Source organism: Phoxinus phoxinus (assembly GCF_949152265.1).
Source record: "Phoxinus phoxinus genome assembly, chromosome: 15".
In the NCBI taxonomy this organism is placed as follows: Eukaryota; Metazoa; Chordata; class Actinopteri; order Cypriniformes; family Leuciscidae; genus Phoxinus; species Phoxinus phoxinus.
Window position 1 is genome coordinate 5,171,682 of NC_136890.1, and position 21,026 is coordinate 5,192,707.

A 21,026-nucleotide genomic window follows, 5' to 3' on the forward strand; every position below is an offset into this window, starting at 1 on the left:
CAGGAACTAAGCATGATGACTGACCGTGATCAAGTCTCAACGCAGGGCCTCGGCCAGACGATCTCCACTTTGGTGGTCCAGAAATGCCCCCTGGCTAAACCTTGTTGGGATGCTAGATGTCGAAAAAGTGGGAGAGGGCGCGGATGACAATGTGCAACGCTATGCCTTGCCACTGTCATCCCCCTCTCTTACCGACAGCGGGCAGCAGTGTGCAGTTCAAGGACGCAATGCCTTCTCACACACACCCTGCCCAACTCTGGAGCCAGGTAAGTGTTGCAGCGCGCACTCAGTAACGCTGTGCCTTCCGGGTCGGGTCCTTGCGCTCCACCTCGCTGCTCCACTGCGGGTCTGTCTGTGGTCCCTCTGACCCCGCTTGTACGGTCCTGTGGGACCTGGCTCATTCGGACCATCAGACTTGGCTATGTGATTCAGTTCGCCCAGGGTCCCCACAAGTTCAGGGGCATTCAGTTCACTTCCGTGCTGGACAAGGATGCTCCTGTCTTACGGGCCGAAATCGCAGTCCTACTGGTGAAAGACGCAATGGAGCCGGTCCCTCATGCTGATATGAAGTCAGGGTTCAACAGCTCCTACTTCATTGTACCCAGAAAGGTAGTGAGTTACGGCCAATTTTGGATCTGCTAGTTTTCAATCACGTCCTTCACAAGTGTTCAAAACACTAATGCAGAATCGTATTTTCAAATTCATCTGTTCCCGAGATTGGCTTGCAGCTATCGACCTAAAGGATGCGTATATTCATGTTTTGATTATCTCTTGACACAGACCATTCCTACCCTTTGCGTTCAAGGGTCGGCACATCAATACAAAGTTCTCCCCTTCGGGCTATCCCTGCCCCCTCAAATCTTCATGAAGGTTGTGGAGGCGGCACTAGACTTTCTGAGGGAGCACGACGTTCGCATTCTCAACTGCCTTATACTGGCCCACTCACGAGAGCAGTTATGCTAACAAAGGAACATGGTGCTCAGGCACCTCAGCCATCTGGGGCTTCGGGTCAACTGTGAAAAGAGCAAACTCGTGCAGAGAATATCTTTTCTCGGTATGAAGTTGGACTCGGTCAACCTGACAGCACGCCTCATGCAGGAACATGCTCAGTCGATGCTGAACTGCCTGAACTCGCTCTAGGGTAGGACGGTGGCCCCACTAAACCTTTTTCAGAGGCTCCTGGGGTGTATGGATCCTCAGCCACAGTAATACTGCTTATATTGCTTCATATGAGGCCACTTACGGACTGGCTTCACGGCCGACTTCTGAGATGGGCGTGGCAATGTGGCACGCACCGGGTGACAATCAACCCGGCCTGTTGCCAAACCTTCAGCTCGTGGTCAGACCTTGCGTTTCTAGGGGCAGGAGTTCCCCTAGAACAAGTGTCCAGGCATGCTGTTGTCTCCACGGATACCTTCACCACCGGCTGGGATGCCACGAAACAACGGGCATGCAGTCTCAGGCATTTGGATGAGACCCCAACTGCATTGGCACATAAACTGCCTTGAGTTGCTAGCAGTACAGCTTGCGCTTTATTCCCTGACTGAGGAAACCTTCGGCACGGATGTGCTGGCACACAGCTGGTTCCAGGGCCTACACAAGTATGCGTTTCCCCCAGTGAGCCTACTTGGATAGACAATGTGCAAAGTCAGGGGGAGAAGGGCAGGCCCTACGGGCCCAAACGGACCTTGTTCCTGAACCTCATGTTTCTCACGTCAGCCCCTCCCTGGCGCATTAGTCCAAGGAAGGATCTGCTTTCTCAGAGACGGGGCACCCAATGGCACCTGCGTCCAGACCTCTGAAAACCTCCACGTGTGGTCTCTGGACCGGACGCGGAGGACTTCTGTGATCTACCCCAGGCGGTGGTAGACACCATCACTTCGGCGAGAGCGCCCTCTACGAGGCACGCCTACTCCTTGAAGTGGAACCTGTTCATCTATTGTTGCTCTTTTCAATGAGAACACCCCCGAAGATGTCCGATCAGAGCTGTGCTGTCCTTCCAGCAGGAAGGGCTGGATCAAGTACAATGGAGCAAAGGCGGTCTTTCTTCACCCTGAAAGTGTATGTTTCCGCTATATACATCACGATGGTAGTAGATGGTAAATCTGTGGGAAGGCATGACCTGATCATCAGGTACCTAAAGGGCGCGAGAAGGTTAAATCCTCTCCTGGGTGCTAACAGCCTTACAGAGAGTGCCCTTCAAGCTACTGCAGTCAGCAGAGTCTGGGGACCTGCAGGCATTTTTAGCCCACGAATCATGCCTGGGATTTAGACCCTGCCCCGGATGCATGCCCAAGGTTCCCACCACTCCTTTCAGGGACCAGGTAGTGAACCAGCAAGCACTTCCCCTGGAGGAGGCCAGCAGAAGGGAAAGGCTGTCTCTAAGCAGAGGTTGGCTCACTGGATAGTGGATTCCATTGTCTTGACGTACCAGACCCAAGATGAGCCGACCCCTGTGCTAGCCTAAGTGACCATATGTTGTGATTCCTACATCAATCCCATATGTGTATTTTTCCACAGTATGGCTTCCCTGTCGGTGAGTCTGTCTTTTCCTTGGCAGAGCCCACACTGCCGTCTCTGCCGATAATAACTCCCCCATAACTAGGCCGGAGCTACCCCAGAGACCTACCATATGTTGCACTACCCTATTGGCCAGTCCATATGTGTAATCTCCATATGATACCTCCCTACTAGCAGGATGTGGCCTCCGTATCGTTCGTTTCCGCTTGGAAAAGGCACTCTTTCCCAGTGTTATTATCCAATAGTCCCACAATATGAGTCAGAAGTAACATCAGTGATTGACCTTATCTGTGTGAAGCCTTGTCCTATCTTCTGCCCCAGTAGGTGCAGGGGGATCCAGGTGGCTTACACAAAGCGCTGGAAGGGGCAGCGATAGCTTTGCTAGGGATCCCAATTCGTCAGTTCAGTTCAGTTACTGATGAAAGGGAACATCTCGGTTACGTATTTAACCCTCCCTGAAGGAGGGAACGGAGTTGTTATGTCCCGTCGCCACAATTGCTGTATCACAGCTGAACGATCAGGACACACTGTCTCAGCTCCTTAGCGGAAAACTTGAATGTGCGCTACAAGTGCACTTCCATTCATACCCGCTTTGTGGGGCGGGGTGCACGATGCAAATCTCACATGCCAATATCCATTGGCTCGTTTAGTTTACACTCAAAGGTGATTGTTCTGACGATGGTTCTGACAGTTCAGTTCTGACGTAACGACTTCGTAACTGAGACGTTCATCTCTCAAACATCATTGCATCCCACAATAAACTAAGCTAAACTAAACTATTTAAAACAAAGCATTTAAGTATACAACATATTATTAGGAGATATGGTGTTAATTTTTTTATTTTATGTAAGTAGTTTGTTATGAATAATTGACGACAGGCCATTAAAGGATTTGAAAAAGTAATACACACCCGAGATGGTAATGCAGTCATGACACGAAGCTGGTGGGCATCTTATTCCAAACATCATTTTAGAACTGCAATGCGGTAAAGAACTGGCCCGGAACTACTTTAGTTGTGCGTTTTACTTTAGTTGTGTCTACTTAAGAGGGTTAAAAAATCCAACAAAGAAAAATATACAGTAACCTATTATATATTGTATGGAAATATTTCAGATTTTCAGAATATCTAAAGCACTAATCAAATAAGTAGTTTTGTGACATTGATCATGTATCTAAAGTTTTTGCTTCTACTGAAGCTAAAGATGCTCTTTGGATCATGCTGAAGGACTTGAAACTTGATGATTTCATGCCGCTTGATTGCTGCTGTCTATTAAGCAAACGAAGGACAAAACAAATACTTAGACATTGAAAAGATGGAGTGCTCATGTGATACTCTCAGACTTTTGGACCCCACTGTATTTCAGAACGTTAGCAAACATAAATTATCTACAGAATGCTTATAGTTGGACCTTACTGATGAACACAGCTGAATCCTATCATATCGCTCTTGCATGTTACTTTAAAACTGAGGTTTTACCACCCCCTCTCCCCCTCTTTGAGATTTTTTTTTGCTGTGTTTTGTCAGGTGCTGTTTCCTAACACTACGCGGAGCTGCATGCGTGCTGTGCTGGAGTATCTCTATACGGGACGCTTCTGCTCTCGCCCAGATCTGGATCCCATGGAACTCATTGTACTTGCGAACCGTCTCTGTCTGCCTCACCTGGTTGCGCTGACAGGTACATAACTAAAGTCAAGTCACCTTCATTTATATAGGGCTTTTAACAATATAGATTGTTTCAAAGCAGCTTTACCGTGATAATAGGAAATTAAAGTAACAGAGATTGTTTTGGCTTTACAGTAGCTCTAGAATAAAGTTATTGTCCAGCTAAAGTTAGTTTTAATTGATTCACTTCCGTCGCAGCGATCATTAGTTATTAACTTAGGGGCTGCTAACACGACACCGTTCTAACAGAAAACCCTTAATGCGATCCGGCCGCTCATTTGCACAAAATAGTGGCTGGTGGCTCGAGAACGCAACCCATGAAATAGGTTCCTAGGTAGAAGCCTTGAAAAATGTATAATACAGAATTTTTAGAAGTCTATAATAGAAGTCTATAATGTGTAATGTGAACGCTAGGTTAAAGAGATGTGTTTTTAGTCTAGATTTGAACTGACAAAGTATGTCTGCTTCCCGGACAATGTGAGAAAGACTGTTCCAAAGTTTTGGTGCTAAATAAGAAAAGGATCTACCGCCTGCAGTCGATTTTGATATTCTAGGTATTATTAACTGGCCGGAATTTTGAGATTGCAATAGACGTGAACGACTATAATGCTTTAAGAGCTCGCTCAAGTATTGGGGAGGTAAACCATTTAGTGCTTTGTAAGTAATCAGCAATATTTTAAAATTGATATGATGTTTAATAGGGAGCCAATGCAGAGTTGACAGAACTGGGCTAATATGGTCATACTTCCTGGTTCTGGTAAGAACTCAAGCTGCTGCGTTTTGGACCAGCTGTAAAGCTACATACAAACTGTTTTGGGTGATAATGCACCATTTGTTAAAGGTATTTTTTTTAAATCTTTGTTAACAGTAGTTAATAAAAATACATTGTTCCCTGTTGGTTCATGTCAGCTCTGGCCCATTAAATAATGTGGTTACACTTTATTTTAAGCTGTCCTTGTTAAAGAATAATTATACTTATATTTAAGTGCTTTGTATTAGTAATGGTAACACTTTATTTCGATGGTCCACTGAGAAATTCTACTAACTACAAGTAATGTTGCAACTACAGTATATGTCAACTAATTTTCATTAGACTATTAGTAGACTGTCTGCTTAATATCTGCTAACACTTTATTTTGATGCTCTGCAACAGACATTCTACTGACTATATAAATAACTTTGCAACTACATGTCAACTTATTCTACTAACCCTAACCTAAGAGGCTACTAAAAGTCTGCTCCAGTCTACCAATGGGCTACTTTATTGGAATTTAGTTAAAATGTAGTTACAAATTTGCGTATAAGCCGCGTTTCCACCGCAGTAACTTTACCCAGGAATTAGGAACTTTGGGGTGGTACTCGGTGTGTTTCGACCGCAGGATCTAAATTAAGTTCCAGGTAAAAATTTCCCCTTCAGAAAGTCCCTGCTTGAGAGATAGTACTTTTTCAAAGTTCAGGAACTTTCAGAGTTGGGACTTGGGTGCTGAACATGCTAAGTGGTTGAGGTCATGCCGCATATTGATTGGTTGACTCGACGCAGCATTTAATTTCAACCACCATTTTTAAAAAACTGTTGCAGTGCGTGCAGTCCTACGTCACCAGACTAATTTTCCTAATCTTCACGGTACTTTAAACCACGGTGTAAACGCGGAAAGCAACAGGTCTTGGGGAAAAAGTTCCTGGGTCAAATTGTTCCAGGTAATTTCGGTGGCTCTAGTTAGCATAATAAGTAAGTGGACCATCGAAATAAAGTGTAACCATATTAATTAACAACATGTACAGCACTTACTAATCGGTTAGGATTAGGGATTGGTTTAGGATTAGTTGCATGTAATTATTATTCCTAATTTACTGTTATATTACTATAGTAAGTAATGTGACGTGTAAAAAGGATGCTGTTACCAATATTATACAACTTAGCAATAGCAATAGCAAACGAGCTGCTACTCCCCACCCCGTTCAGAACAGGGCCGATCCTTTACACAAACTGGGTTGTAACTTGTTTACGTTTTATTTAACTTGTTTGATATTCCTTTTTAAAATTAAATTTTAGATTTCATTATTATTATTATTTTAAAGTAGCTACATTTTACTGTAAAATTTCTTTCATAATTTCTTTGAGTTAGACCGAACTTTTATTTTGGTGGGTTGTAGACATTTGAGTTTCAGTGTGTTTTAATAAACTATTATTATTATTAGGCCTACTTGAAGTATACTCCACTGTGCAATAGTAATATATTTCTGTTATAATTTCTTCAAGTTATACCAAACATTTATTTTGACAGGTTGTAAAGACATTACAGTTTCTGTGTGTATATGATACGAATGAATGACGATAGTTTTATCAAATTAAATGGTGAAATTCTTGTGAAGTGACTCTCATAGCAGCTCTGCGATGAAGTGCACATGTGTAGCTACATCAAGTCCTCATACAGTAAAACGCTGAAAACACCACGAGCTTCACGCGCGCTTCAGTGAGTGTGTGTGTACATTGAGCGCTCATCCCAGAGACGCGTAGAACAGCTGCAGTCTCTTTGAGCTTTAATATTCACAGACACTAGTCCATATCGAGATTTGATTAATTTATTCAAAAATGACCAAATTTTGTAACGTTCTTCTTTATACAGTATAAGTTCCATATATGAGTGGATTACGCGATTCGATCCGTGTCGCTTCGCAAACACAGACGCTGTGAATTTATGAATGAAAGTGTGAAAGTTCTGAAACAAAACGAAGTTGTTGCGTATCCTCACGCTTTTTTAAGTGGGCATACGGAAATACTTGGCATTTCCTAGTGGGTATACGGCGTATCACGTAGACTACACCACTGGTTGTTAGATGCACCGGGGACCTGAGTATAGCACTTAAACACGGAAAAAGTCAGATTTTCATGATATGTCCCCTTTAATGTTCTAGGGTTATTTTTCATTTTTAGTTAATGTTAACTAATGTAATTAACTGATGTTAGCAAATGGAACATTTAACTATTGTTAACAAATGGTAGGGTGTCATTTATTAACTGAGAAAAAAAAAATACAAACCAAAAAATAATTTTGACATATTCTGTTGTTTTTATGAGTGTTGTGTGTCTGTCATAGAGCTGTACACTGTGACGGTACTGACAGAGGCTGCTATGATGGGAGCTGATATAGATGGAGATGTCCTGCTCTACCTGGACATGGCCCAAGTAAGTGTACATCTGACTGAGAGAATGCAAATGGATCGCTGTCAAGTGAAATTATATCCCATTTGCACCTTTAGGGATGGCTGATTGTAAAGTCTGATACAAGCATTTTGTGTATTTGAAATATATTTAAGAATTAATATGGATATTTTAACATAGCATTAAACCTATATTCTAAGAAACTGAACACTGCTACACCATTTACATCAGTTTCTTTGTTAATCGTGTAGTCTGTTAATTAGTTCAGTTCTTCTCTGTTCTATCCTTTTTTTGTTTCTATGGTTACATATTGATTAGGTTCTTCAGTTCAGTTCTAGTTGAATTCTCCCTATGTCAGGTGTGTACATAAGCCCTCGGTTTGAGTTCATCTTTGTTTCCCGGAATATCCCGTGTTTAGTTGTTGTGTAGTGCTTTTTTCTACGCATTCCTGTATTTTGGTTGGCGTATTAAAATAAACTTTCTTCGGATTTTCACTCCTGCTTCCTGCTTGTGTCTGAACTACACACTGTGGAAGAATACCAGAACCTTAACCGAGACTCATTCATGAAAATGGCTGAGGAATTTTTGGACTATTCCCATCTGGTGAGATGGAGCGATTCTACGCTCAAGGCTTACTTTGGGATGGGAGTGGATGATGAGTTTTTTCAGTTCCTGTCTCCTAGTCATTATAATTTACCCTTAATCGATTTCATAAATTACGTCCTCTGGCTATACTGTTCTGATTTTGTGGTTGAATTCCAAAATGACAATACAAACCCTCATCCAGTCCCATCCATAAAACATTTGGGCACTCCAGCTCACCCCGAGCCTGTTACCAAACCCTCCACATCGAGAGAATCTTATCTGCTCCAGAGTCCGCACCAGTCCTTGAGTCCACTCCAGAGTCCACTCCAAAGTCCAGTGAGTGATATCTCTAGGTCCATTCCTGAGAGTGGAATTCCATAGTCTGTTCTAGTGAGTAATGTTCCGGAGTCCGCTCCAGAGAGTGAAATCCCCGAATCTGCTCCAGAGAGTGAAATCTCCGAATCTGCTCCAGAGATTGAAACCCCCGAGTCCGAAAATCCCCGAGTCCGCTCCAGTGAGAGAAATTCATGAGTCCGCTCCAGTAAGAGAAATTCCCCAGTCCGCATCAGTGAGTAATGTTCTGGAGTCTGCTCCAGAGAGTGAAATCCCCGAATCTGCTCTAGAGAATAAAATCCCCGAATCTGCTCCAGAGAGTGACATCCCCGAATCTGCTCCAGAGAGTGACATCCCCGAATCTGCTCCAAAGAGTGACATCCCCGAATCTGCTCCAGAGAGTGACATCCCCGAATCTGCTCCAAAGAGTGACATCCCCGAATCTGCTCCAAAGAGTGACATCCCCGAATCTGCTCCAAAGAGTGACATCCCCGAATCTGCTCCAGAGAGTGACATCCCCGAAACTGCTCCAAAGAGTGACATCCCTGAATCTGCTCCAGAGAGTGACATCCCCGAATCTGCTCCAGAGAGTGACATCCCCGAATCTGCTCCAGAGAGTGACATCCCCGAAACTGCTCCAAAGAGTGACATCCCTGAATCTGCTCCAGAGAGTGAAATCCCCGAATCTGCTCTAGAGAATAAAATCCCCGAATCTGCTCCAGAGAGTGACATCCCCGAATCTGCTCCAGAGAGTGACATCCCCGAATCTGCTCCAGAGAGTGACATCCCCGAATCTGCTCCAGAGAGTGACATCCCCGAATCTGCTCCAGAGAGTGACATCCCCGAATCTGCTCCAGAGAGTGACATTCCCGAATCTGCTCCAGAGAGTGACATCCCCGAATCTGCTCCAGAGAGTGACATCCCCGAATCTGCTCCAAAGAGTGACATCCCTGAATCTGCTCCAGAGAGTGACATCCCCGAAACTGCTCCAGAGAGTGACATCCCCGAATCTGCTCCAGAGAGTGACATCCCCGAATCTGCTCCAGAGAGTGACATCCCTGAATCTGCTCCAGAGAGTGACATCCCTGAATCTGCTCCAGAGAGTGACATCCCCGAATCTGCTCCAAAGAGTGACATCCCCGAATCTGCTCCAGAGAGTGACATCCCCGAAACTGCTCCAAAGAGTGACATCCCTGAATCTGCTCCAGAGAGTGACATCCCCGAATCTGCTCCAGAGAGTGACATCCCCGAATCTGCTCCAGAGAGTGACATCCCCGAATCTGCTGCAGAGAGTGACATTCCCGAATCTGCTCCAGAGAGTGACATTCCCGAATCTGCTACAGAGAGTGACATCCCTGAATCTGCTCCAGAGAGTGACATCCCCGAAACTGCTCCAAAGAGTGACATCCCTGAATCTGCTTCAGAGAGTGACATCCCCGAATCTTCTCCAGAGAGTGACATCCCCGAATCTGCTGCAGAGAGTGACATTCCCGAATCTGCTCCAGAGAGTGACATCCCCGAATCTGCTCCAGAGAGTGACATCCCCGAATCTGCTCCAAAGAGTGACATCCCTGAATCTGCTCCAGAGAGTGACATCCCCGAAACTGCTCCAGAGAGTGACATCCCCGAATCTGCTCCAGAGTGACATTCCCGAATCTGCTCCAGAGAGTGACATTCCCGAATCTGCTCCAAAGAGTGACATCCCTGAATCTGCTCCAGAGAGTGACATCCCCGAAACTGCTCCAGAGAGTGACATCCCCGAATCTGCTGCAGAGATTGACATTCCCGAATCTGCTCCAGAGAGTGACATTCCCGAATCTGCTCCAGAGAGTGACATCCCTGAATCCGCTCCAGAGTGTGAAACCCCCGAATCCGCTCCAGAGATTGAAACCCCCGAGTCCGCTCCAGTAAGAGAAATTCTTGAGACCGCTCCAGTGAGAGAAATTCTTGAGTCCGCTCCAGTGAGAGAAATTCTTGAGTCCGCTCCAGTGAGAGAAATTCTTGAGTCCGCTCCAGTGAGAGAAATTCCAGAGTCCGCTCTAGTGTGAGAAATTCCCGATTCGGCTCCAGTGAGAGAAATTCCAGAGTCCGGTCTAGTGTGAGAAATTCCCCAGTCCGCTCCAGTGAGTGAAATTCCAGAGCCTGCCCTTCCTGTCTGCCCTGGTGGGATCGAAGAGATGGTCCTTAACATTTATATTGCTGTTGTTATGTTTGTTTCGGCCACACACATCCACTCACAGGCCATCCCAGAGCTGCCTGCTCTCCCAGACACGGCCAAGGAGGCCGTCCCAGAGCTGCCTGCACCTCCCTGGCTTCCTGTATTGCCGGCACCACCTAGGAGGGGTACCACCTACCCCTTTCTCCAGCCCTTCGTCAGTCTCCTGGGCACCCTCCCTCCCCTGTTGGACTTTCCCTCACCTTTTGAGTTTTTTTATCTGTTTTTTCTGTTTTGTTCATGTTTGAGATTATTTAATTGTTAATCTTCTAGTCTGTGAATTAGTTCAGTTCTCCTCCGTTCTCTCACTGTTTGTTTCTATGGTTACATATTGATTAAGTTCCTCAGTTCAGGTGTGTCTTGTTAGTTTCTCCCTTTGTCTGCTGTGTATATACGCCCTCAGTTTGAGTAAGTCTTTGTTTTCGTGTTAAGTTGTTGTGTAGTGCTTTCTCATACGTATCCCTGTATTTTGGTTGGCGTATTAAAATATACTTTCTTTGGATCTTGACTCCTGCTTCCTGCAAGTGTCTGACCACAGCGTGACACTGGGCAGCAATTTTAGGCCAGCAGCCGCAGACAGGAAGTGGGAGCAGAGCTTATAGTCTTAATAGACGCATAATGTATTTTTACTAGGGCTGGGGGAATTAACGTGTTAATCTTTGCGATTCATTTGAGATGTTTAATGCGTTGAAAAAAAATAACGTAATTGAGACAGCACTTTTTTTTTGCCTAGTTTTACTGACTTCCTGTTGCGGCTGCTTATTATGAGTGTGTCGAACCAAGTCAACCTGTCATGATGGAGAAGGACAAGGATGGAGTTTTAGGAGGAATGATTGGATTTAAAAAGTTGTCTGATGGTGCGTTTGACAAAACAAAGATGATGTGTACAATAAGCAAAGCTGAATTCAAATACCATAGAAGCTGGATGCACCGAATTTTCGGGCGAAAGAGAAAAAAGGCAGAACATATAAGCCGAATATATGCCGCCCCGTCCCTCCATGATAGGCGTTCAAGTTTCAGAAACGCTCCAATCATGTACCGATCACGCACTGGAAAAGCAAAGTCCGCATCAATTAACGTGAAATTTCTCAGAAGACTTCTGTTTGAAATAGCCCTACTGAGCTGGTATAGCCATGCTGGGCAACAATGATACGATTACCTGCTCTGATCACATGCTCTGGTAATAGCTTTGTAGGACTATACTTTATTTTTGATAATTAGTCTAAAAAAAAAAAACATTAAAATATTACAGAATAAATGTCTAACGTGTGAAAATAATATATAATATGTAAAGTGTTTCCCATTTTACTATGTGATATTATTTCCTTAATCCTTACTTTCCTTCCTGTTGTTACAAATAGCTGTCCAGGACTTAAATATACTGTATTTAATCATATGAAATTCAAAACAAACATTTAATACAAAGCCTCAAACAAGTGAAACATGAATTTATCTATATGAAAACCAAGACATTTAAATAATTATTGCTAAAATTAATAGCTTTTTGTTCCCATTAGTTCCACTGTTCTCATCAGATGACTGATTGGTGCCTCCACCACATCTGCACCAACTACAACAGAGTCTGTCGCAAATTCCCTCGTGACATGAAGGCCAAATCTACAGGTAATTCAACTGCCTTCAAATCGTTATAACTGCCACATCTTTAAATATTACATTTATTTTAACTTCAAAATGAATATTGAGACATGACATTAAATAAGTAATGAAATAATGGATTTTTGATTACAGTTTATTTTAAGGTATACTCTTGTAATATATTCTTAATATTGTACAAAATTAATGAATAGATTGATTTATATTGTATACACTAAGAGGTCAGTTAAAAAATTGTTTTGGAAAGAAATAGATTTTTTTTTTTTTAAATAGGATGCATTAAATTGATCAAAATTGACAGTAAAGATTTTTACATTGTTAAATTGTTATGCTGTTCTTTTGAACTTTCCATTCATCAGAGAATCCTGGAAGAATGTATCACGGTTTCCAAAAAAATCTTAAAAAGCACAACTATCTGTCAGTCACGTCAACAAAAAAAGTTGATACTTTTTTATGTGATTCAGATCTGATTTTCTCATGACAGTTTAAACAGCACAAACCACATGGAATATTTTCAATTTCGATTTGTGCCACTTCCATATGTGGTACTAAATCATATAGAGGTCAGATGTTTTGCCATGCGGCCGCAGTCTGAACAGTCATAACAGAATTCATGCGACTTTTACGCCACTCTAGAGCAACATTTGTCACAATTCTGCACTCATGGGAGTCACTTCAAAGTTTCAGTTCATCTTTATTAATTTTGCAAGGGAAATTTGATTGCAGCATACAAGACAATAACCATACAAACAATACAAACACATAAAATCTTCAGACAAAAGATTACCTAACATTTAAAAACTTAACAGCTGAGGTGGTGAATGTCTAAATGAATGTATAAACTGATTTGTTTTATCAAAGGCAGGTGTTGGGAAAAGAACAGTGTATTGTTGGATGAGTCCCACCACTCATCCAACAATATACTCTGTGCTTTTCCCAACACCTGCCTTTTATACAACTGGGCCATACTCATCTGGTTATTCCCAATTATTTTACTTCCCTATTTTATTTTTCAAGTTTATGGAATTAAACCAGCACAGCAATAAAAAATACAAAAATGGCTCAATATAGGATCTGTAAAACATACACTTCAATGTTTTATTCACATTAAAATACCTTAGTTTCCTCAACTTTCAGTATTTGGAGTAAAAGACAACATGTTATCTAAAATGTTGCCCAAATACTGCTCAAGACTCGCAACACCCATACCATTGAGTTGTTTGTTTATACTGAATAGACTTCAGTATTTCAGTATTCACTATTTCAATAGAATTCAGAGAATTATTACACTATTACACTAAGAAAATAAAACACAAACTGAAAACTAAAACCTGACCATTCTGGTCTTCCTTGATGCAAAATCATCAATGATGTCATCGTATGAAATCTGCTCCCCTATTGAGTGATTGATACTGATGACGGCAAGGCCATGTGAGCCGTTCCTGGGACATGGTTGATCTCAGGTATGACTTGATCAACTTTAGTTTTTAAAAAAAGCTCCTCTCTGCTTGAGCCATAGTTACTGGCAGAGTAAGTGCAATCATGAGAGCAGTCCAAAAGTTGGGGTAGATCTTCGATAGATCCTTATCATGCATAAAAGTGATAAGCTCAAGGACTTGGTCTTTTATGGCAAGTCAGGGAAGTTCTTAATTTCCTGCACAAGCTCTCTACTGTACAAACCAGAGTGCCCCTTAAAGTGCAGTGTAGTGCCTCGCATTGCTCTGCCAGCTCCTCATCTGCAAGACTTGGGAAATTTGACAAAACCCCGAATTTCTTTCCCACATTTTCCAATGTGGGAAATCTCTCCTTGATGGCTGATGTGGCTGCATCAACGACAACGTTGAAGAATTCAACCTCCAACTTCCTAAGTGCATCACTGAAAGGCTCATCATGTGATTCATATGAGAAGTGGCGCTCGTTGGACCTCAGCTTTTTTTGTTTTAAAACAGCCTCCACATTCATCTCTTCACAAATGTCTTTGGCCGCCATCTGTGCAGTCACAAAGCCACTTGCCCTGTAGCTCTTCAAAAGTCTCACAGCTAGGCCCACATGCATATTAGGAGACTGCATGAGTTTGCTGGCATGCTGTATTGCAGATTATTAGTCATACCAAACAACCGTGCAGATGCTGAAGCGGTACGACCCCACCTCCTCAGACAAAGACTGGGCCTCAGCCAGCTGGGTCTTTGGTGTGGTCTCTCACGGCAGCTGGTACCTCATGGGCTCGACGCTCTTGACCTTGCTCTGCTACCTTGTTTCTGGCCACATCTTTAAGGTGATGTTCACATGGTTCTTCAGTATGGCCCATCTTTGGGTGGAGGCTAAAAATAACGTGTATAGCTTTTGCAGGACACCAACATAACTTATAGCATCAACAGATCCCTTAGCAGCATCACACACAACTAAATTCAGAGCTCGAGATTCTTTTCTAAGAGCCTTGCTTGAACTCCCTTATTTTTGCCTTTCATGTTTGCCCCGTTGTCATATGACTGTCCTCTGCAAAAGGAATTCCCAACTCCTCAAGTCTCGTCAGGATCATGGATGCCAAGTGCTAGCCTGTGGATATGTTACCATAAAATGTTCCCTGATATGGGGCTTCTCCATCAGTGACACCACTCTACTGGCCACTGACAACTGTTCTGTGTGGCTTATATCTGGGGTGCAGTCCAGAATTACTGAAAACAACTGTGTCTGCTTGATGTCATCCACTATAGCAGATATGATTTTGCTGCTCAACAAATCAATCAGCTCATTCTGCACATGATGGCCTAGGAAGCTGTTGTGACTTGCTGTTCCTCTTTCGACACGGTTAAGGTGATCTTTCATAATGGGATCAAACCTGGCCATAAGTTCGACCTCTTTGAGAAAATTCCCATTTGATGGTGTGAACAGTGTTTCTGTGTGTCCCCTTAAAGTCAAATTTCGAACTGCCAGTGACGGCACGATAGCAGTGAGACGTGTCAGCACTGCTCTCCATCTCACCCTCTCAGCCTCCAGAAGTGCCATCTCCAGCTTAGCAATAGTTTCCCCACTTTTTAACCTCACTGGCAGTTATTTCCATGCTTTCATGCAATTGAGGTGTTCTGGACTGTTTTCATGTAATGTGAGGTAATTGCTCGCGTGTTTCCAATTTGCCATTCCTGCACTTGTTAAATTAATGTTCCTCTTGTACCCCTTTTCCACCAAGGCAGAGCTGGTGCTGGTTCGGAGCCAGAGCCTAGTTTCAAATCGGTTCTTTGTTTTTCGACCACCAAAGCACCAGCTCCGAACCAGTAAAAGTGGTTCTTAAGTAGCACCAAAACATTGCTGGGCTAGAAGTAAGAACCGCTTGCGTCAGGGGCTGGGGGCGGGGTTACCGTGACCAACAAGACGAACAGAAACTTGTGACCGCCATTTTTTAAATAGCAGCTAATCGAGCTAATAGCAGCTCGATTGTAATCTCCGTCTATGCAAGTTACGGCGAGCTGCACGAACGTGTTGGATTCGCCGTGTTTGGATGCCGATGTAAGTTCGCAAAGCCATGAGCATCAATAGTAACGCAACGAACGCCATTGTTAATGTAAGACTTGTTCGAGATGCATCGGAGCGGCGCGGACCGATCAGAGCTCCGGGAGTGTTTGGAGAGCATACGACTCCTTGTGCTTTTGGATCGCTTTCGCAGTGCTTTGATGTCATGCGGCGATCGGTCTGCGAGAAGCCGCACCATCTCGAACAAGCCTGGTGTGTTTTTGTTTGGTGCTGCCGCGCCAAAATGTCATTAAATGACACTTAATGACAGTTGTCGTAAACATGCATAAAACCTCCTTCATATTTATGATGTGTCATGTAGCAAATACATAGCAAATGTTCGTCTTTGAAACTACCTACAGATTTTAAAATTCCGTTGGCTAATTACAGGGCCTAACGTTAACCCAACTGATAGAAATAAATAATAACTGAACTTTTCAGTTTTGTTGCAAAGCACAATATTATGGTGAAATTAGATCTCGTATTTGTTGACTTAAAACCAAATTATTGTTGTATAAGCATAGCAAGCATTATAGCAAAAAGGCTAACAAACTTAAGAGTTATTATACCCACAGTTAACATTAGCCCTTCATTCATGACAACATGGATACCGTAATCATACAGAGAGAACATAGTTGCATACCTTTATATATTGCTTGTTTCTCCTCTTCTTCTTTTCTTTTTTTCTAAATTGTGCACCTGATGGCTTTGACCTTTTCCTGTCCATCTCTGTTTATTTGGCACTCGACAATCAACAGATTTCCCATCCCCCCCCGCCCCCCAACACTGTCACTCACGAGTCCCGGCCAGAAGTTAAGACTAAACCAATTCACCTTGGTGAGGTGACTACATAATCGTATTGTATTACATATTTTTATTAGCCATTTTACACAATTCAGAAAAACTAAAATGTGCAGGAACTATAGGCCTGTATTTATAACATTATGAATAAAATGTGCGTTATTTGGAAGAAACTCCAGGTGGTGTGACTGACTTTAGCCCACTAATTCCATTAGAGTATTGCTCTATACAGTGGTTCCTGTATATGTCCTAAAATCCTAATATGTCTATTTCCAAAATTACTTTTACAGTCATTTGATTGATTACAAAATAAATGATAAAGGAGAGAGGACATATCCTTGAGGTGACCCGGTAGATGACACCAACCATTCAGAAATACTGTCATTCAACACTCTGGGCCAGATGTAGGTACATTTGCGAATAATAATAGCGCCATGGCCAAGGCGCAGAAAGCGCTTGATGTGAAACCGCAGTGTGCGTGTTATGTACCAAACCTGCAGATCATCATGTAATCAGCGCCTGTCCCCACCCACTATACCGTAAATTGCGCGTATTTAAAGGTGAGATTGAATGGGCCTCTTCCTCTCTTTCCATCATGCTATGACTGTTTGAAATGATCCTGATGCCAATAATTGAAATGTAGTGAGGAGTTTAACAACTGCTGGAATGGAATGTGAACGCTGAGTCGGAGATTCAATGTCATCTTTGATTTCTTCCAGTAACTGTAATACTGCGGAGCTTTTTAATCTGTAACGCTTAATGATTTTGTTTTCACTCAACTGAAAAAGTGTGATTATTGTGGCAAAAATCTTTTCAGCTCGTCTCCTTAGCCTATGTCTTCGTCTTGCTCGGATTACTGTTGCCATTTCACCAGGAGGCATATGCCAGGAAACCCGCTTCCTAAGTTACTCCTGCTTTTAAGAGGCGGATCATTTTCAGTGCAAAATAGAGGTGCGCGTTCACTGGCTTTTTCTGTACATAACGCGGAATACATAATTAGGCGCAGTTTACGCTTCCCTTCCCATCTCTTTATGTGACACTCCCACTTTACCCTTGACCATCCCATGAATGCATATGCATGACACGAAAAGCGCATTTTGCCATTTTCAGTTCCCGCGACAGGCAGTCTGCACTTTCATCTCGGTGCGTCCCGTGGCAAACCAGGTTGCTGCTGGAAGAGGTGTTAGTGAGGCCAGCAGGGGGCGCTCACCCTGTGGTTTGTGTGGGTCCTAATGCCCTAGTATAGTGACGGGGACACTATACTGCCAAAAGAGCACCGTCCTTCGGATGAGACGTTAAACCGAGGTCCTGACTCTCTGTGGTCATTAAAAATCTCAGGATGTCCTTCAAAAAAGAGTAGGGGTGTAACCCCTGGCCAAATTTGTCCCTTGGCCTCTGTCCACCATGGCCTCCTAATCATCCTCATATACTGATTGGCTTCATCACTGTCTCCTCTCCACCCGTAAGCTGGTGTGTGGTGGGCGTTCTGGCGCAATATGGCTGCCGTCGCATCATCCAAGTGGATGCAGCACATTGGTGGTGGTTGAGGAGATTCCCCCCTTCTATGTAAAGCGCTTTGAGGTCTCAGAAAAAGCGCTATATAAATGTAACGAATTATTATTATTAGTATTTGTTCACCATAAGTGAAGTGTACTGTATATCTATACCTCATTCCATTCAACTCGTTTAAGAAGGGTTGCTGGTGTTACGGGACCAGTCTCTCTCCACGCCTCAGCTATCTCTGCAGAGAGAGCTTCCCCTGGGCGTTTCAGGGATCTAAAAGAGCAAGCTTCCTCTAAAAGAGCAAGCACAGACGGAGAGCATCTTTATAAAGATGTCTTTCCACCAGTGTGTTTCTAGGTGCGGTCGATATCTCTCGTCCTCAGACGGCAACAATCTTTTTCTCACATGATTGGGTCGCACCCATGCTGAGACAGCGTTCGTGGGTGGTTCATGTCTTCACTACGAGAACATGACCATGGCAATGCTACGTGTTTCCACACTTCTTTCCATGTGTGGTACTTCCCGGCTAGGACTATACGGCTTACGTGGGGCGTTGGGTAGTTTACGATGTTGCGACTGCGCTTCTTACGGCACGCGGTGGCTTGACGACATCTACACCACCAAACATTGTAACAGGGTTAAGCTGCTGTGCCGTTTTCCCCGGGGAACTCCTAGTGTCAGTCATCGGCACCACGGTAAAGTGACTCACAGATAGGGAACGGAGGTTACTGTTACTGACGCAAATTCCCCTCGCCAATTTAAATTAGACTGTTCCCAAATTATCAGAGGTGATTGGGGCTCCCAAGTATGACCCCTAGTGTCATTCATCGACACTGCGTCTCGTTCTCGCCACGGTTACAAGAGAAACCGAAACGTTTTTAACATGATAGTAATCAGAAATGTTTAATGAGCAGCAAATCAGCATATTATAATGATTTCTGGAGGATCATGTGACACGTAAGACTTGAGTAATGATGCTGAAAATTCAGCTTTGCCATCACAGGCATAAATTACATTTCAAAGTATATTAAAATAGAAAACAGTTATTTTAAATTGTAATAATATTTCACTATATTACTGTTTTTTACTGTCAAATAAATGTAGCCTTGGTATAAGCATAAGAGACTTCGTCAAAAACATTGAATAAATATAACCAAAAATTATTGAATGGTAATTTATAGTTTACATTTATCATGTTTTAGAGATGTCTGGCTATTTTTTTTTCTAAAAAGCAAAGCAATTTTTTTTTGTTTGCAGAGTGTCAGGCATCCCTTATCTCAGTATTATAATTTGTTCTGCATTAAGCAAGTGTGGCGGTCTCATTCTGTTTTGCAGAAAACCAGGAGCACTTTGAGAAACACCGCTGGCCTCCCGTGTGGTATCTAAAGGAAGAAGATCACTATCAGCGGGCTCGTAAGGAGCGTGAGAAAGAAGATTACTTGTACCAGAAGCGTCAGTGTAAACGCAGGTGGCTCTTTTGGCATCTTCCGTCTTCAACTTCTTCTAGTTCTCCGTCTTCTGCTGGTTCCTCTGCAGTCATCTGATTGACTCTCAGGGTGCACAATCCACCTAACAGCACTAAATGTGGGATATAAACACACAACAAGGAATGATAGCCTTTTTCAACTCTACAAGATTACAGTACCTGTTTTCTGTTGAGAAAAATGCCCAAGCCCTGCTTTTAGCTGCTGAAGAACAAGCAAAAATTAAATAGGATGGAGAACATTCGGAAGTCAAAGCAACACAAGGCTTTGACTAAAAGTATCTCAACTTTACTTGTTGGATTTTCATCAAATCAGTTTTGATGTCCTCTTGTGGCATCATATTCTGCGGTGGTAGAAAGCTGCTCAATTACCTGTGTAAAGACAATCTACACTCAGCATCAGTTTCCCAAACATAACCATCAAAATCTGTATAGAACAATACATGGCAGGACTGCACATATTCATAACTTGAAATGTTAACAAGTGCTTTTCTGGCTCCAAATGAAAATAACACAGGAACATTTTAGAGCAACCAGCAAACATGAATTTCTCAGTGTTTTGGCAATCTACTTTCAAACCACTTCAACAGACCAACGATCTCAAGATTCAAATGGTGTCCACTGTTTAACATCTAATGGTATTATTAATGTGAATTTTCAAAGATTGATGGTTAGTGGAGGGCCGTGTGGGACTAAAGTCCAGAGACATTATTTATGGCATACTGTCAATTACCACTGAAAATAATCGTGGATACTTTAAGGCATTTACCAATGCCTTAAAGCAATACACATTAAAATGCACACTGTACAGCCACAGGACTTAAAAGGATAGTTCACCCAAAAATGATCAATGATCAAATAATTAACTCTTCCTGTGAGTAAGTTGTTCCAAACCTTTCTTTTCTTCTGCTGAACACAAAATATATTTTGAATAATTTTGGTAACCAAAACAGTTGATGGGCCCCATTGACTTCTATAGTATTTTGTTTCCATACTATAGTCAATGGCTACCGTTCAACTGTTTGGTTACCAACATTCTTCAAAATATCTTTTTGTGTTCAGAAGAAGAAAGAAACTCATACAGGTTTGGAACAACTTGAGGGCGAGTAAATGATAACAGCATTTTCATTTTTAAGTGAACTATCCCTTTAAGGTTGCGATGAAACGGAAGTAGAGACAGATATTTTCTTTCCGTATTGTGATATACATCCGAGTGAAATTATTATGCAGAGCGGGGACTTGGTTCTATCCATCGTTTGTTGATTGGATGGAGGCAGATCAATGCGAACTTATGAATACCGTTGTAAGAAAGGAGCGGGTTTAAGTGCACTAATATTTTGAAAGAAATTAATAATTTATTTGGCAAGGATGCATGAAATTGATCAAAAGTGACAGTACAATACATTTATAATGTTACAAAAGATTTATAATTCAAATAAATGCTGTTTATTTGAACTTTTTATTTAAAATAAATAAATAAATAAATGGTATCCACAAAAATATTAAGCAGCACAACTGTTTTCATCATTGATAATAAATAATTTTTCTTAAGCAACAAATCATCATATTAGAATGTTTTCTGAAGGATCATGTGACACTAAAGACTGGAGAAATGATGCTGAAAATTCAGCATTGATCA

General features: G+C 42.6%; 1 protein-coding gene across 1 annotated transcript in view; it reads left to right on the forward strand.

Moving 5' to 3' along the window:
- Window positions 1-20,283, forward strand: part of rhobtb2a (Rho related BTB domain containing 2a) — a 42,532-nt gene extending 22,249 nt beyond the window's left edge. The window contains exons 7-10 of the mRNA XM_079638110.1: window positions 4,046-4,196; window positions 7,282-7,370; window positions 11,997-12,102; window positions 19,240-20,283. Coding sequence (XP_079494236.1) covers window positions 4,046-4,196; window positions 7,282-7,370; window positions 11,997-12,102; window positions 19,240-19,448 — 555 coding nt within the window. The 3' untranslated portion in view covers window positions 19,449-20,283. The remainder of the gene's footprint in view (window positions 1-4,045; window positions 4,197-7,281; window positions 7,371-11,996; window positions 12,103-19,239) is intronic.
- Window positions 20,284-21,026: the final 743 nt, after the last annotated feature.